The 16,992-nt window shown below is 47.8% G+C and overlaps 2 protein-coding genes across 4 annotated transcripts in view; both read right to left on the reverse strand.

The window, feature by feature from the left end:
* The window catches only part of TAF1 (TATA-box binding protein associated factor 1), a 135,070-nt gene extending 130,986 nt beyond the window's left edge, over positions 1-4,084 (reverse strand). Inside the window, exons 1-2 of one of the 3 annotated variants that reach the window (XM_075917993.1) lie at positions 3,542-4,084; positions 3,175-3,292 (exon numbers count right to left, since the gene is read on the reverse strand). In XM_075917993.1, coding sequence (XP_075774108.1) covers positions 3,175-3,292; positions 3,542-3,886 — 463 coding nt within the window. In that variant the 5' untranslated portion in view covers positions 3,887-4,084. The remainder of the gene's footprint in view (positions 1-3,174; positions 3,293-3,541) is intronic. The other 2 variants (XM_075917992.1, XM_075917994.1) reach the window with 2 other exon arrangements.
* An 8,027-nt stretch (positions 4,085-12,111) lies between these two features.
* LOC102456623 (rho-related GTP-binding protein RhoG-like) lies at positions 12,112-15,630 on the reverse strand. Its single transcript, XM_006119199.4, has one exon. It carries the CDS (start codon positions 15,628-15,630, stop codon positions 15,055-15,057), a length of 576 nt encoding a protein of 191 aa, XP_006119261.1. The 3' UTR covers positions 12,112-15,054.
* Between the last annotated feature and the right edge of the window lie 1,362 nt (positions 15,631-16,992).

The following is a 16,992-nucleotide window of genomic DNA, read 5'->3' on the forward strand; positions in this document are numbered from 1 at the left end:
TCTGGAACTTCTTGCCAGAGGATGTGGTGAAGGCTAGGACTTTAACAGAGTTCAAAAAAGAGCTAGATAGATTCATGGAGGTTAGGTCCATCAATGGCTATTAGCCAGGATGTGTAGGAATGGTGTCCCTGGCCTCTGTTTCTCTGGAGATGGGTGACAGGGGAGGATCATGTGAGAATTACCTGTTGTGATCCCACCCTCTGGGGCATCTGGTATTGGCAACTGTCTGTAGACAGGATACTGAGCTGGATGGACCTTTGGTCTGACCCAGTATGGCCATTCTTATGTTCTTAAGCATCCCCGCTCATGCCCAGACCTCCACACCGCAATTCCCCTCACTCACTCCCATCCCCCCTGCCAAGGCCCCACACTCCCAGCTTGCTCCAACACCCTCCCTCGCTCCTGCATCCTCCCTCCCAACCCAAACACCCTACCCCAAACCTGCATCCTCCCTGCAGACACCCTACCCCAAACCCCATCCCGCATCCTCTCTCCTGGCCAAACATCCTACCCCTGCACCCTCCCTTGCTCCTGTACCTCCCCCCAGCCAGACACCTACCCCACTCTGCTCCATCATCCACCATTACTCCCATTCCCTCTCCCGACCAGACACCTACACCCAGCCTGCTTCTATACCCTACCTCCCACCCAGAGCTTCCACTCTCTCCTCCTTCCGCATCCCACCTCCCGCCCAGATTCTGCACCCCCATACTAGTCCACTCGCTGATAGCCCTGTCACACACACTGAACCCCAAATTTTTGTTCCCACCTGAAACCCTAAGGGAGTCCACAAAATCCACTAATTCTGGAACCCCAGAAAAGTAAATCTGGAATATGGGAAGCTCTGAACCTCAATCCTCCCCGTCCCTTCCCCTCACCCCTTGGGGTTGAAGCACGAGAAGAATGAGGTGTCTCTGTTGGGGACCACATCTGTGAGGATTGGGGGTTTTGAGGAGTTTTTTTGCTTCTCACTTGTGTGGTCCCCAACCAATTTTTTTGTAGGGTAGTGGCCCCTGCCACAAAAAAGGTCTCCCATCCTGTCAAAGAAAACATTTAAACTTTGTGTGTTGGTTGTAAATATATTAATATTTTATTTCATTTAAAATAAAGTTTGATAAACATGAGAAAGTTCACACACTGCAACTGGTTCAGAAAATATGGTCATCAGACCCAGAGTGCCCAAAGAGCTCCATCCCTCCCTCCCCAGCACACTGATCTATAAATAGAAGTAAATAAGATAAATTTTGGCACATCACTTCTGAAAGGTTGCCAACCTCTGCTCTATATTAAGGTAGCCTGATATTTTACTTTCTAAAAATGTTTTGTCTTTTTTTCCTCCCCCTCCCCAAGAGCTCAAACACCTTCATGGTTGGCAGAAAGACTTTGAAATTTGGAAGACTGATCATTGGTGTCAGGGAAATGCCATGTGCCAGCCTTGTGATAATCTGTTCAGACCTGACAAAGCTTTAAGCTGTTGGGAAAGGCTCCTTGACCCACAGTTAAGTGTACCACCTGGGAAGCAGACCATGAAACAAAACTCCATATCCCATTGAGAGGTTACAAGAGCTGGGAAAATAACTATCGCTGCAAACAAATCCTGTCGATTGCATGCTGCCACTCAGAAATAACATATCTTTGTCCTTTGATATGCTGCCTGTAAAATGGATTTACTTACTTATAAAATAACGGTTTCATTGTGTTACGTACACATCTGTGAACTAGAGATGTGAATGATTAACTGGTAAACATCTCCCTTACCAGATAATCCTTACCAATTATGGTTAACTGGTGGGCGGGAGCAGCCACCTGTCCGATGGGACACTGGGCTGCTCCAATCCAGCAAGGGCACCATGGTCGGGGGGGGGGGGGGGGATCCAGCCCAGCACACCGCAGGTAGGGCGCTCCAGCTGCAGCAGGTGGGGGGGGGAGCACCCGAACCCAGCTGGGCTGGAGCAACCCCTGGCCACCCACCCACATTTAAGTGGTAACTGTTTAAACATGCTTAACCAGTTAGCAAGATTTTACATCTCTACTATGAATAGTCTTCTGCTGCTGACAACTAATGTAAATAGTTTTGAAGCTCAAGAAGTCTATGCTGGAAGGCTGATGATTCAAGGTTCACACTGCTGCTGATGCATGATGGGGCATTGCTACAGTTGTGAATATTCACTTTTTCAAAAATTAGGAAATGAAATTAAGAACTCTTAAACGTTAGTGGGATTGCCCAAGTCAAGTTCATGTAAGTTAAGAAATGCCAGAACTAAGGCTGCTCTAAAAACCTTGACAGAATCATAGATATCATGGAACTGGAAAGAAACCTCAAGAGATCCGCAAGTCCAGCCCCCTGCACTCATGACAGGACCAACCTCCACCAGACCAGAGGTGGACAATCATTTTTAATGGGGGGAGTACTCCAAGAATTTGGCAAGTGGTCAAGGGCCACTTTATATTAACGGAAGAGGTGCAGGATCTGGGATGAAGGGTGAAGAAGTTATCCCAGTGTAGCGGATTGTGGTACAGGGTCCAGGAGGGGTTATGACTTCAGGAAAGGATTCCGACCTGGAAGATGGGTACAGGAGGGGGTACAGAGTCAAGGATGGGGTTGTGAACTGATGTGGAGTATAGGAAGGAGCGCAGGGATTAGGGCTGGAACCTGGGGCAGGGAAATAGGATATGGGTGCAGAAGAGGATTTTGATCTGGAAGAGGGGTGCAGGAGAGGGTAAAGGGTCTGGGAGGGTGTTTAGTCATGGGCAGGATAGAGATGTCAGGGTTTGGTTTGGGGCCTGGGGCAGGAGACTGGGGTGCAGAGGGTTAGGGTTGTGACCTGGGGCAGAGGGTTGAAGGAGAGGAAAAAGTGATTTTTCTCCCTCTTCCTCATAAGACTGCTGGTAGTGCCTAGGGAGAGCGGCCTCAGCAGCCACCTGAGCATCCACGACTCCCATGGAAGTTGCTCGTACTTGGCAACCAGTGACCGCCCATGGTCACTAGTCCCTAGCGAGCCATTCCTAGGCTTAAGCGCCCATCCTAGCGAGGCACAGGACAGCTTGCGCCCGAACTTAGTGGGCCCAGGCACAAGCAGGGCCATCAAGGAAAGCGGGTTCCGTGGGGGGGGGAGAAGCAGCAAAGCATCGGCCCTCCTACCAGCCCCCCACCGCCCAGGCGCCCGGCCTCACCCTCCTCGTCCAGCTGCGCGCCCTCGGGCTCCGCCGCCTCCTCCTCGCTAGCGGTCAGCTCAGTGATCAGGCTGCCCAGCCCCAGCGCGCCCAGCCCAGCCAGGTGCTTCTTCGACTCCTGCAAGAGCAGAGCATCAGCGCGTCCCCCGCCGCCCCCCCCCAGCACCCGCCCCCCCAGGCCCCCCCGCACCCGCCGCCCCCCCCAGTCCCCGCCGCCCCTCCCCCAGCGTCCGCAACCCCCAGGCCCCCCCGCGCCCGCCGCCCCCCCCAGCGCCCGCCGCCCCAGGCCCCCCCGCGCCCGCCGCCCCCCCCAGTCCCCGCCGCCCCTCCCCCAGCGTCCGCCCCCCCCGGCCCCCCCGCGCCTCACCTTGTCCAGGACGCTCTCCCCCTCCAGCTGCCCCGCCTCGTTGATGTTGCCGAAGAGGAAGCCGGCCAGGGAGAAGGGCCCGGCGCGGCCGCCCTCCGCCTCCTCCTCGCTCTCCGAGTCCGACATCGCCGCCGCAGCCGCCGCCGCGCGACCCGGAAGCGGAACCGGGGCAAGAGCCGGGCTCGCCGCAGCGAGCACCATAGAGCGCGCGGCAAGAGCGTCTCCTCGGCGCCGAGGGGCGGGGCTGGCACCGCAGCAGCTCCCCCACGGGAGACTCCACCCCCGCTCTGGACCGGCTGGCGGCCGCGGGGAAATGGGCGGGGCCAGGCCGGGCTGAGCTCCCATAGAGCCCGGCCGTGGAGGGTGAGGAATGGGCGGAGCCAGAAAGGGCAGGGCCGGGCCAGAGGGGCGTGGCGAGCCGCTCCCCCGCGCACGGTGCTGCTTCGGGGCAAGCCGGGACGCGGCGCATGCGCAGCAGCTCGGATGAAGCCCGCGCCCAGGCCGACGCTTGAAGGGGCTGAGGCCCTTGCAGCCCTTTCGTGCAGGCCCGGCGCCCGAGGGGCCGCGCTCAAGCGGCGCGTTGCGGGCGGGGGAACGGCGGCCGCTGGCCGGCTGCGATGCGCGCTCCCTCCCCCGCCAGAGCCACCTCGGCTCCGGCCCGCCCGCCCTGAGGCTGGGCCCAGGTCGCCCTCTGCAGGCGAGCGGGCGCGGCTGCCAGTGGCCCCCGCCAGGGGCGGAGCCTGCGCGCGCACAGCCACGCGGAGCGGGGAGGGGGGCGTGTCCCGGTTCCAACCGTTAACTGCTCCCCGCCCCGTGCTGTCAGGAGCGCCATTAGAGCAGCGCGCGGGGAGCGGGTCAGCCGCCCCAGCCCGGCCCTAGGGAACCCCGCACCCCTCGGCCTCAGGACGGTAATTGGGCAGCCAGGGGAGCCTGGGCCGGATGCAGCCCCGGATTCCCCCGCGGCTCAGAGCGCCCCACAGCATCGAGGAATCCGTGTGGGCCTCTTGCCACCACCACAGACTATACCGGCCTGATCCCGCCCCACCCCGGTTCTCCTGCATGAAGGGAATGCGGGACGTGTCTTTCCAGTCAGTAGCCGCACCAGTGAGCGTTTGGGGGGTTTTTGCTTCTCATTTGTACACGGCCTCCAAGCCAGAAAAGGTTATTTTGTAATGTTTACCCTTTAGTGAAAATTGTGTATAACTGTTGTTTTTATTTGATTTTCTCGTGTATTACTTATCTAAGGTGCAGTGTGACTTTTGAGAGATGTGGGCACGTGTGCCCTGCATTGGCTGGATAACCACTCTGAGTAGTTAACAGTTCACAATCCTGCTGGAAAGGTAGAACAAGTGGGGTTCCGCAGGGGTCTGTTTCAGGACCGGCTCTGTTCAATGTCGTCATCAATGATTTAGATACTGGCATAGAGAGTACACTTATTAAGTTTGCAGATGATACCAAGCTGGGAGGGGTTGCAACTAATCTGGAGCATAGGGTCATAATTCAAAATGATCTGGACAAATTGGAGAAATGGTCTGAGGTAAACAGGATGAAGTTTAATAAAGACAAATGCAAAGTGCTCCACTTAGGAAGGAACTATCAGTTTCCCACATACAGAATGGGAAGCGACTGTCTAGGAAGGAGTATGGCAGAAAGGGATCTAGGGGTTATAGTGGACCACAAGCTGAATATGAGTCAGCAGTGTGATGCTGTTGCAAAAAAAGCAAACATGATTCTGGGCTGCATTAACAGGTGTGTTGTAAGCAAGACACGAGAAGTCATTCTTCCGCTTTACTCTGCGCTTGTTAGGCCTCAGGTGGAGTATTGTGTCCAGTTTTGGGCACCACATTTCAAGAAAGATGTGGAGAAATTGGAGAAGGTCCAGAGAAAACCAACAAGAATGATTAAAGGTCTAGAGAACATGACCTATGAAGGAAGACTGAAAGAATTGGGCTTGTTTAGTTCAGCAAAGAGAAGATTGAGAGGGGATACAATAGCGGTTTTCAGGTATCTAAAAGGGTGTCACAAGGAGGGAGAAAAATTGTTCTTCCTGGCCTCTGAGGATAGAACAAGAAGCAATGGATTTAAACTGCAGCAAGAGAAGTTTAGGTTGGACATTAGGAAAAACTTCCTAACTGTCAGGGTGGTTAAACACTGGAATAAATTGCCTAGGGAGGATGTGGAATCTCCATCTCTGGAGATATTTAAGAGTAGGTTAGATTAATGTCTATCGGTGTGGTCTAGACAGTACTGGGTCCTGCCATGAGGGCAGGGGACTGAACTCGATGACCTCTCAAGCTCCATTCCAGTCCTAGTATTCTATGATTCCACAGGGAATCAGTGAAGAAAACCTGACTGATGAGAATAAACAGTATGCATAGGCCTGTTATGCATCTAACATGTACATTGTATAGTAATTATGAAAAGTTTTCTACAAATAAGACTTCTGATTTATGAGAACTAGAGAAGTTGCTCTATAGTTCAATACAGAAAAAGTATTAATAACTATCTAAGTTACAGACTAACATCACTACCCCTCTGTGACTGACAGTATGTGCAGATGTTTGCTATTTCAAAACTGTTGAAATGAAAACTAAAATGTTCCTATTTATGTCTTATAACAGTTTTATATTTTAAAATACACCTCCTTGTCATTGTGTTCATGTGTGAAACTGATTGTTCCTTCCTAAATGGAGTACTTTACATTACTCCTGATTGAATTTCATCTTCTTTAGCTCAGATAACTTGCTACATTTCGGTTCAGAGATCTGGGTTGAGGACTGGCCCTATGGAAAATTCAGTTAAGACCCCTGCTTTAGGAGCTCTACTCCCAGCCTCCAGCACCATCCGAAAGGCCCAGACCAATGGTTGAACCTGTACTTGACATAAGGATAGCATGACATAAGGAATTATAAGTAAATCACACGCACCAACACAATAGCACATTTTATTAAACTAAATTTTAAATGTCAGAAAGTCACATTTGCAATTGCAGAAGTCTGAGTTCTTGCACGTAGTGTAGATGTGCCCTTAGAAAAGCTAGATACACTGAACACTTAACAGTATTTAAGCTTCTTTAAAATAAAAGCAAAACAACCTGATTTTAAAAAAAAAAAAACTTAAAAAAGGGTAAGCTCTGGGATTAAAAGAAGAAGGTAGGAAGAAGGCCATCACCAAAAACAGGGGCTAGCCTATTCATTGCATCCAGTATAGCATGTATGATTACCTGCCCTATACACAGGTGCAAGGAGCTCCTGGCCCTCAGTGACCTTGTATGGGCTTCAGAGACCATGGTGGCTGAATTGGAGGAGCTAAGGAAGGCAGAGCAATACATAGATGAGGCTTTCCAGGACACAATAAAACAGTTCTGTCCCCGGTCACACAGCCTTTGTGCTGTTGAGAGTGAAAGTCTCAGGGAAGAAGAAATGTTACCACTTCAGAAAGATCTTAGATACTGGGAATAGTTTGCTGAAAACATCCACTCACAAATCACATTTCAGAACAGGAGGGGGATGCGGGGGGGGGGAGGAAGGAAGGAAAGTGTCTGTGAATTGATGATGATAGAGGTGGGGAGAGTGGGATGTTTGTGAGTTAATGGTATTAGAGGTGATAATTGGGGAAGCTATATAGCTTCAAGATCGCTTCCCCAATTATCACCTCTAATACCATTAACTCACAAACATCCCACTCTCCCCACCTCTAACATCATCAATTCACAGACACTTACCTTCCTTCCTCCCCCCCTGCATCCCCCTCCTGTTCTGAAATGTGATTTGTCCTTTTCATATGTGTTCATTTTTTTAATTGTATCCTTTGGTATATATGGTTGTGACTATTTTCTTCCACTATTTGATCTGAGGAAGTGGGTCTGGCCCACGAAAACTCATCATCTAATAAACCATCTTGTTAGTCTTTAAAGTGCTACATTGTCCTGCATTTTGTATATTGGTAGTGTTGCAAACCTAGGGTAAAATGGAGAAAACGTCTTTGAGTGGGTCGTATGGACACATGAAAGTATGCATCTTGTAGGTCGAGAGACAAAAACCAATCGCCAAGTTCCAGAGCAAGGATAAAGGCAGCCAGTGTGACCATTTTGAATTTTTGTCTTTTGATGAATTTATTTAGCACCCTCAGGTTAAGAACTGGGCACCACCCAACAGTTTTTTCCTCTGTGAGGAAATAATGGGAGTAGAAGCCAGTTCTATGGAACTCCTGCAGAACTGGTTCTATGGTTCCTAGTTGCAGAAGGTGATCCACCTCTTGCTGCAGTATGATCTCGTGAGAGGAGTCCCTAAAGAAGGACTAGGTGGGTGGGGGGAGGGAGAGAAAAGAAAGGGATGGTGTACCCCGAGGAGATTGTCTGTATCACCCACTTGTCAGATGTGAAGGCGTGCTACTTGTCAAGAAATGGCAGCAGGCAATAATTAAAGGGTTTGATCATATTTAGGAGCTCTGGAGGAGGTAATGTGGTTTTCAGTCTTTTGACCAATGTCTCAAAATTTGCTTATTTGGCTGGGATGGGTGGCTGGAAGTACTGATTTGGTACTGTCGCCATTGTTGTCTGTTATGCCCACTTTGTTGATATGGTGGGTTGTCTTGCCTTTGGTAGTGGTATGTAGACTGTGGGTATCTTGGTCTTTGGTTAGGCTGATATCTGTACTGTCTTGTTTGAGGTGTCTGGATTCCCAGCGAGCATACTGTTGCCTTGGAGTCCTTCAGTGAGTGGGGGACATTGTTGGTTTTTGATGAGAAGAGCTTCTCACCCTTGAACGGCAGGTCCTCAACTGATGTTTGGATTTGCCAAGGAAAGGTCAATGAATTGAACCATGAGGTTCGTCGCATGACAACTGCCGTGGCTGTTCTTGTAGCCGTATCAGCTGCGTCCAAGGCTACTTGCAGGGCTGTTCATGATATTGCCTGGCCTGCTGCAACAATCGCTTTAAGTTGTGCTTTTTAATTATCATCAATAAAGGTGTTGAACTTTGCATAATTGTTTGTCATATTTGCTGAGGAGTGCAGCATAGTTAGCTGCTCTCATTTGTAGCATGGCTGAGGCACACACTTTTTTCCCCCAGTGAGTCAAGTCTTTATTGTTCTTATCAGACAACACAGAATGGTTTTGTTGTGTATTCCTCTGCTGAGTCGTGTCCACTACCAGTGAGTTCAGTGGTGGATGAGTAAACAGAAATTCTGAGCCCTTAGGTGGGACATAATGCTTCTGGTCTGCCTTTTTACAGGTAGGTGGAATTGAGGCAGGTGTTTGCCATAAGATCTTGGCAGGTTCGAGTTTGGCTAGGTTGATTGGCAGGGCAATTTTTGCAGAAGGTGTTGCCTGGAGGATATTTGTGAGTTTGTGCTGTGTATCCTCCATGGGGTTGTTCAAGTCAGTTGTGACTTTTGAAAAGAACCTGGAAAGAAGAGAAGTCCTCGGTGGTTGCAGACAACAGTGACGTGGTGGTCTCATCCGTACAGGACAATGAATTTGTACCTAATAATACCCCAGAAGTTGAATTCGGGGAGTGTTCTTCAGTATCATCTTTCCTCAAAGCCATTTGAGGTGATTGGGTGAGGGGAGAGAGAGCTTTTGTCATGTGTTTGGTTTTATGCAATCTTTTCTTGTGTTGAGCCCACTGGTTCTACAATTGCCACTGGGGAGGATAAGGCATTGGTGGTGGCATCCATGGGTATGGTGCCCCAGGAGTCATGGGTGCTCTGGTAAAGTCAAGCTGGATGGAACAAAATGACATTCCAGACGCCGCTGTGTGTGGAAATAGCTGCGGTGAAAGAACCCGCTACGTCGTCATCCCCTTCAATTGATAGGGGAGAGAGTGAGTCTGTGTAATTAGGTAGTGGTAAGTGAGGTTGTTTGTCATCACTCAGAAATGGAGAGTATAGGGTAGAGGAGATCACCAGGTCTCTGTGTTCCCTGTAACTAATGGTAGGAGTGTGTGGTACGGAGAGTTGTGCTGCTGTAGAGGACGACAGTGATTGCAGTGCCAGAGGAGCAGAGCACGCAGCATAGGTAGTTGCTATCGGCAACGTGGGTGGGAGGGGGGTGCCATGATCTGCCCTGCCAACTGCTGCGGTGCTGTAGCAAGCACTTGAGGCACCGCCATATGCAGCGCAGTGGTTGTCGGTACCGAGCTAGTTGAAGCAGGCACTGTATGTATGGCCAGTCGTCTAAGGTTGGGCGCCCTGTGCAGCACTTTTCTGATGGACATGAGGCTCGCCTGAGGTACCTTGTCGGTCATAGGTTCTGAGGTGCCGCTTGTCAGAGTTACCCAACTGCGTCTCAACTGAGTGGCGGTTAGGTGAGCGTGGCCCGTTTCTTTGGGAACTTAGGGGGTTTATCCCTTTTGGCTATGGAGGTCTGCCCGGAGCCAGGGTCTGAGGAAGGGTGCCCTTGTCCAATAGGATCATTTTCAAGCAGAGTTCTCTCTCTCTCTCTCTCTCTCTCTCTCTCTCTCCGTGTGCGCGCTTTAAGTTTGGTGCAGTGAGGGCAGTCCTGATGTGAGTGTCCGAGGCATTTAACACACTTCTTGTGGCCGTCGGAGGCTGGCATAGCATGATTGCAGTCTGCACAGTGTTTAAAGCCGGGTGAGCCCATGCCACGGCAATGTTGTCCCTTGACCAAGGGAGCCTGCTGACGCAAGTGGAGATTTTTAAAAACAAAAAACACTAACACTAGTAATTACAAGGAAAAAGAACTTGGAAAGAACTAACTAAATTCTCTTCAGAACAGCTGAGGAACGAGGAGCACTGCGGAGGTCCGTCTGAAGCCAGGGACGGTAGAAAGGAACTGAAGGGAGGGTGGCCGCACATGCGCAATGCACAGCCCCAATGCACTGCTATCAAAAATCGGCACTGGGACACATCTACACCTACTATGTAGCACCCCAGGGACATCTCTCGAAGAACCTCTGTTAACTGGGACTCCCTGCAGGACCAGGGATGTTCCAGGACCAGAGTCCCAGTGGAAGGCTGACAGCTGGGCTCCCCGCAGCTGGGCTGCTAGGTACAACCCAATGGGGCTGCACTCATACTCCCTCCCAGATCCTGCACTTCATCCCTTGCCTCAGGTCACAACCCCCTGCCTTCACCTAAATTGCCTCCCAGACCCCAGACCTACTCTTGCACCCCAATCCCTTACCCTAAGTTCCCTTCTACACCCAATTCCATCCTGGACTTTGCACCACCTCCATTAATATCATGGAAGAGTGTAGGATTAAGGTGCAGGAGGGAGACTGGAGTCTGGGACGGAGTTGGGATGAAGCAGGCGATTGTGACCTAGGGCAGGGGATTGGGATGTGACCTAGGGTAGAAGGGGATTGTGATCTGATGCAGGAGATTGGGGTGCCAGATTTGGGAGGAGGTCTGGGCACAAGAGGGGGACAGAGGGTTTGGGTATGTTGAGTGCGGGGGGGGGGGGAGAGGGTTGGGACAGGGAGGGACTGGGGTGCCAGAGAATGGTTGTGGCCAGGAGACTTACCAACCAGCACGCAAACCAGTCTGCCTCCTTGCAGAACTTAAAACATTTCCCAGCCAGCTTGCCTGGCCATCTGCTTCAGTGAATAACTGAGCCAAGGAGAAGGGGTGTGGTTCTTCTTGGCTGCCTATTATGCCAAGAAGCAGCTCCCTTTGGCCAGTTTCTGACCAGAAACCAGCCAATGGGATTGTGCTGGGGGCGGAGCAGCTCCTGAAACTTCCTCCCGCCCTCCAGTTTTGAAACAGAAAGGAAGCCCAGCAGCTGCTTTTTCTACACAGCACTTGGGGCTGCAGGGTAAGCAGGGGAGCCTACCTGGGGCTCCCCACTGCCTCTGTGGGCCGGATCAGGGGGTTTGGTGGGCTGGATTCAGCCCACAAGCTGTATTTTGCCCAGTCCTACTGTAAGGGCTGCCCTTTAAGACTGCAGGCATGCACAATCTGGTCAGCCACAGCAGCTGAGACGGGATACCACATGCCCAGTCAGGACAGCACCTTCAGAGATTTTAACTACAAAAATCAGTTCTGGACTGAAGATATGCAAACTGCAATTTTTCAAAGACTTCTAATTTGGCCAAAAAAGCCAATTTGCACAAAAATGGCAAAGGGCACATTGACACAAAATCCACTCTTTGCCAAATCTCAAGTCTCTGGTCCAAAGCCCAGGGACACTGGTCATCAGAATATTTTCATGTAAGCAAACCATCACAACACCCCCACTCCAGCCTCATTCTCAAAACAGCTGAACAGTTTTGGCTACTTTTTTTTTAATCCTCCTGAGGCAGAAACCTGGCATGCAAAATGTCACCCAAAATGGTTACAGTTTGGCAAGGCTACAACCAACTGCGAATGGTCAACCTCAATAGGGAGTGCTAGCAGCCCCATCTGTCATAGTTATTAACATATGTAAATAGGGTTTTAATGGAAATTATCTTGCATCTTTGTAGTAAGGTAAATAGACATCAGATTCAGAGTTTACAATCACCCACACTAGACTGAACAATTAAGAATCTTAACTTTTTCAAAATTTGTTTTGCTGTATTTCAGGGTTTCCAGACAAGATTAAGAACAATTGTGATATGAAAATGAAATGAGAGAATAAATCAAGAAAGCTTTATTACCATTTAATTCTGTATAATTTAAAAAATCATTTTAAATCGTTAGTTGCATACAAATTCCATTTAAGTATAAAATCAAGTTGCCAGTGTATGTTTCAGTACCATATTTTAATCAGATTTTAGGGCCTTCTAAAAGAGTTCTCCTTATCCTCCCACTTTAACTCACTCAGAACTCCTTTGCTTAGAGAAAGGAGACCCAAGAATTATACAGGTCACAAATTTGGCACTCAGAAGCAGAGCACTGAGGCCCTTCAGTTTAAATTCCATATCAATAGCTGCCCTTGTATATTGAACAGGGCATTTGAGTGCTAAAAGTACACATCTAAAAAAGGCTACCTCAGAGCACTCTTTGGACAGCGTGCACCTGAACTGTTCAAATCAACTGGGAGGAAGGATGGAAATAAGTGAACTCTCTCAAAGACAAAAACTAAATGATTAGTCTGCTAGAAGAATAAAAAACCTGAATAGTACAGAAGAGACTAAATTGTCACAAGCTATCTGCATTCCCATCCACTTGAATATAAAACTTTTATACTATTGTTTCAACTGTTCTCCTCAATGCTGGAATGTTCTGATCTTATTTGGAAATAAATCCAACCATATGATCAGGGAGCTAAGTCAAGTCTCCACTTATAACTTGAGAATGGACAAAATCAAGGCAAAAAAAGGAACCTAAACTCTGCACTAGAGTTTACACTGAAATAGATTAACAACAGAAATTTGCAACATCTCAAATTTAGAGATGATCATTTAGAGATTAACATATCAATTACTGTAATAAAGAAAAAGGTTTATATCTGCACACTCCTGAAACTTATTCCTGCAGAGATCAAGCCCTAGAGTAAGAACCATCAGAACAGCATGATTACCTGTTCCTCTTAGCAGAAAATACACAGAAATATCACCTTGAAATCAGTCTCTGTTAATGAGGTACTGTGAAGACAGTAAAGAGCTCTCCAAATGGTTCTAGTCCATAGCACTTTGTGAAGAACAAAAAGAGTGGTATGTAGAAGACAGTATCGCCGGGCTTCTGAAACATCATAGCATATGGTTATTTTGGTTTTTACTTGAACCATGATCAATACACTACATTGTTCCATTAGCTAGTCATGCTGACACTTGAGTCAACAGTGGCTTGTAATTTGGTCAAATAATATAGGCCATCTGTTATAATGGAACTGTAGTTAACCTAAGTTATCAGTACATCAGCCAGAGAGAAAGGCACATCCTCTGGAGGAAAATTAGGGCACAGATAGGAAATGTCAGTACCACATAAGGTAAGGCTAATTAAACATTTATCTGAATCCTAATAGCCCTACAGATACCAACCTGCAAGCATCTTGCCGCAATGATGAAAAAAAGAAGGTTCCTTCCATCCAATGCAGCCCTAACACATTTTTGCAAAGGTAAGATGCTTGTAAGAAATTGAGATCTGAACCACTAGCATAGGCTGTTCCCAAATACAGTCAACGTCTCCCAAGCAAGGAATGGGACTATTAATTTCAGTACACAAAACCCAGTCCCAGCATCCTTACATTAATATTGAATCTCTTACATGGCACATCAATTTCAGATCAGCAAGTTGCAGGGGCTAGTCTTTGGAGGTTTCACACTGCTGCTTTTTTTGCTCACCCTAGGTGTGGTGGGTACATATAGAATTCTAAAGATAAAAGCCAGTAACCATTCACAATTGGGTAGAAACAGTTACTCAAGTGTTTAAACAGAGCTTCAGCTAAAGTAGTTTATAATAAGGTATGTCCAGCTAGTCTGGGGAGGAGATTTTTTAAATGCTCTTGCCTAGGCCAACCATTAAAAACATTTTAAGTGGAACCACAGTTAAACATGGTTCCAAGGTCCACATACTAGGACGTACCAAATTCTAAGACATAATCTGCCATGAAGTCTCATGCAATGATGCAGGGGCCAATTATGTAGGAAAAGAGAACTAATCCTTCAAAAGCAACAGCCTCTTCCCAAACTTTCTGGAATTCCTTCTATAGGTAGGGAGATTTACCTGTATTCATGTCATACTAGGAAAACTGCTTTGAGAATGTCATCCCAATTACCTCAGAGCAGTTTGAAGAGAGAACAGTAACTAAACTCAATTTAAAAATGCCTCCTCTTCAGAGGAGAAACTGTAATGCAGCTAAGAGAACTATTGCAGACCCGCCTTTTGGTACCATCTGACCTCTGCTCCTAAACAGCCACAATCATTTGAGTTACTGTCATCTAGAATTCACCATAGCAGGAGGTGCCAGCTTCTGAGCTTAATATTTAAGAAACAATTTCAGGAGTTCCTTATCTTTGAACCACTGTGACTGCACTAAACATGAATGGTTTTCATTATACAAGTAATCATACTTTTCAATATAAAGCAAGTTTCACATCAATGTGGAAGGCATTTTTAAAAATTTAGACAAACAGATTTCAAATTTCACGTTGTCAAATTAAGGCAATAGTTAGAAAGCCAGACTCTCTTCTGGAAGACCAAGTTGATTAGTCAGTAAGGACCAGAAGAAGCAGAAATACATTTAAAGCAAAGTTATCAATCTCTGTCTCTTTCAGCAAGGCCAATAATTGAAGTTTGTCTAGTAAAGGAAAAGTTTGGCTTTGAAGAAGTCCCCTCATCTTCCTCCTCTGTACAACAGAATGGAAGCCAAGTGAATCCTGGAGATGTTGGAGACTGGTACTTTAGAAGCCAGATAAATAGCTGATCGCTCTCTCACTAGGCTGGAATGAACTGGTTTGTCTCCGTTTCCTTGAAGCAGTTACCAAAGTGCAAGAATACACTTTGCATGAACCTCTTCTGTTTAGAGCTATTAGTGCAAGATGCAAGTCTTTGATTTAAAAGGAAAGGAGCCGGCCAAGATCCCTGTCAGTCTCTCTTTCACTGCAAACATCCATCATCTATGGAAACTACAACAGGACACACCTTTTTGTGTTCTTCTTTGTCACTGGGTACAAAACTGCTCGCACAGCTTCAGCAAACACTTCTCGAACCCCCTCCTGGTTCAGAGCTGAGCATTCCAAATATTTTACTGCTCCAATCTGTTTGGCCAGTGAAGTTCCCTGTTGTAGAGTAGTAGGAGCCAAGCTTTGCTCCTTCAGCTTTTTAACTGTTTCCACATCACTTCGTAAGTCGCTTTTGGTGCCAACTAAAAGAATTGGAACATTAGGACAGTGGTGAGAGACTTCAGGATGCCATTTGTGCCGAACATTTGCATAAGAGGAGGGACTCCCAATGGAAAAACAGATAACAAATACATTTGTTTGAGGATATGAGAGAGTACGCAGACGGTCATATTCCTCCTGGCCTGCAGTGTCCCAGAGATTTAGGCTAACAGTCCGACTATCCACTGTCATCTGGGCACTATAATTGTCAAACACAGTAGGTATGTACTCCTCTGGAAAGGCATTTGTGGTGTAGCTGATGAGAAGACAGGTCTTTCCCACTGCACCATCTCCAACAACTACACACTTTATTGTCTGCATACTTTACCCAGAAGCAGTAAAACCTGTCCAAAACAAGAGACAAAGTCAGAAAGAACTAACTCATTCATAAGAATTACAAAACAAAATTTGGAAGCTCTCTCTAATACCATGCCCTCAACATTTCTAATAGCCTGTTTTTGGTAATGAACAGAGCATATTAGAGGCTAAGCACACACACAAAGAAACAATCCCCACTAGAAAAGCTTACACCTTAGAATAGTGGTTCCCAAACATATTTGAACACACGCCCCTTCTTTGTGTCTGTGGTACCTTACAACTCCCTGCCACAAATTCATATACCAATAAAAAAAAATCAATAATACAACTCACTGAACACTGTCAATAGGGCTGATAAGCAATTTAAAATTAATCGTGAGTAATCTTCTCTTAAACAAGAGAATACCATTTGGATTTTTTCAGTTTTCAAATATTGATTTTGAATTACAGACTACAAAGAGTACAGTGCTAACTTATAAATATTTGCACAGTAAAAAGTAAAATAGTATTTTCAATTCAACTTAATTCAAGTACAGGTTGAACGTCTCTAGTCCAGCATAATTTTAGTTAGCTGGATGTCCACTTATGGGCATAGCCAAGTTTCCTGCGATCATATAAAGTTTGTTTACGGCCACCAGTCTCAGGGTATTTCTACATTACAGCGCTACTTCAAATTAACTTATTTCGAAATAGTTAATTTGAATTAAGCTAATTCAAAATAACGCATCTAGACACAAAATCTAATTCGAAATAGCACATCCACACTGATTGGATGCTGGATCGCAGCTGAAACTGTTTCCAGCAGGGCATCAGGTCAGCAGTTGCTATGTGTGGCTGCTGTCGGAGGCCATCTAAGGCTCGTGCTTAAAGGGACCCTCCCTCCCCCCCCCCCCAGACAGCCGGTTCTCAGCTTTCCTGCTTGCTTGCCTACCTCGCTGAGGGACAGCAAAGTGTTTTCCTCTCCACCTGCTTTGGTCGCTCTCATTTGGGACCCCACAGTACTCAGCACCATGGAGCCAGAGCCACCCCTGGGCACTCGGGTGCTCATGTTGAACATCTTGCTGCAAGCCTGGCATCAATTGCTGGAGGCTGCCTGGCACCTTAAGCTGCAGGCCAGCTCCCTGGTCCTCCCCCTGCCCTGTGCCAGCGTGTCCTGCCACATCTGGACACCAGCAGCAACTGGTGGGACCACATCATCCTGTAGCGCTGGGGAGACCAACAGTGGACCCAGAAGTTCAGGATGAAGGAGGACACCTTCCTCAAGCACTATGAGTGGCTCACCCCTGCTCTGTGGCGATGGGGGACACGCATGAGGCCTGCCATTCCTCTCCACTAGCGGGTGGCCATCGCCCTCTGGAAGCTCTC

This window comes from Pelodiscus sinensis, unplaced genomic scaffold, assembly GCF_049634645.1.
Source record: "Pelodiscus sinensis isolate JC-2024 unplaced genomic scaffold, ASM4963464v1 ctg60, whole genome shotgun sequence".
NCBI lineage: Eukaryota > Metazoa > Chordata > Testudines > Trionychidae > Pelodiscus > Pelodiscus sinensis.

Coding starts and splice junctions, on each gene's coding strand:
- LOC102456623 (XM_006119199.4), bottom strand. CDS start 15,630: ATGCAGACAATAAAGTGTGTAGTTGTTGGAGATGGTGCAGTGGGAAAG.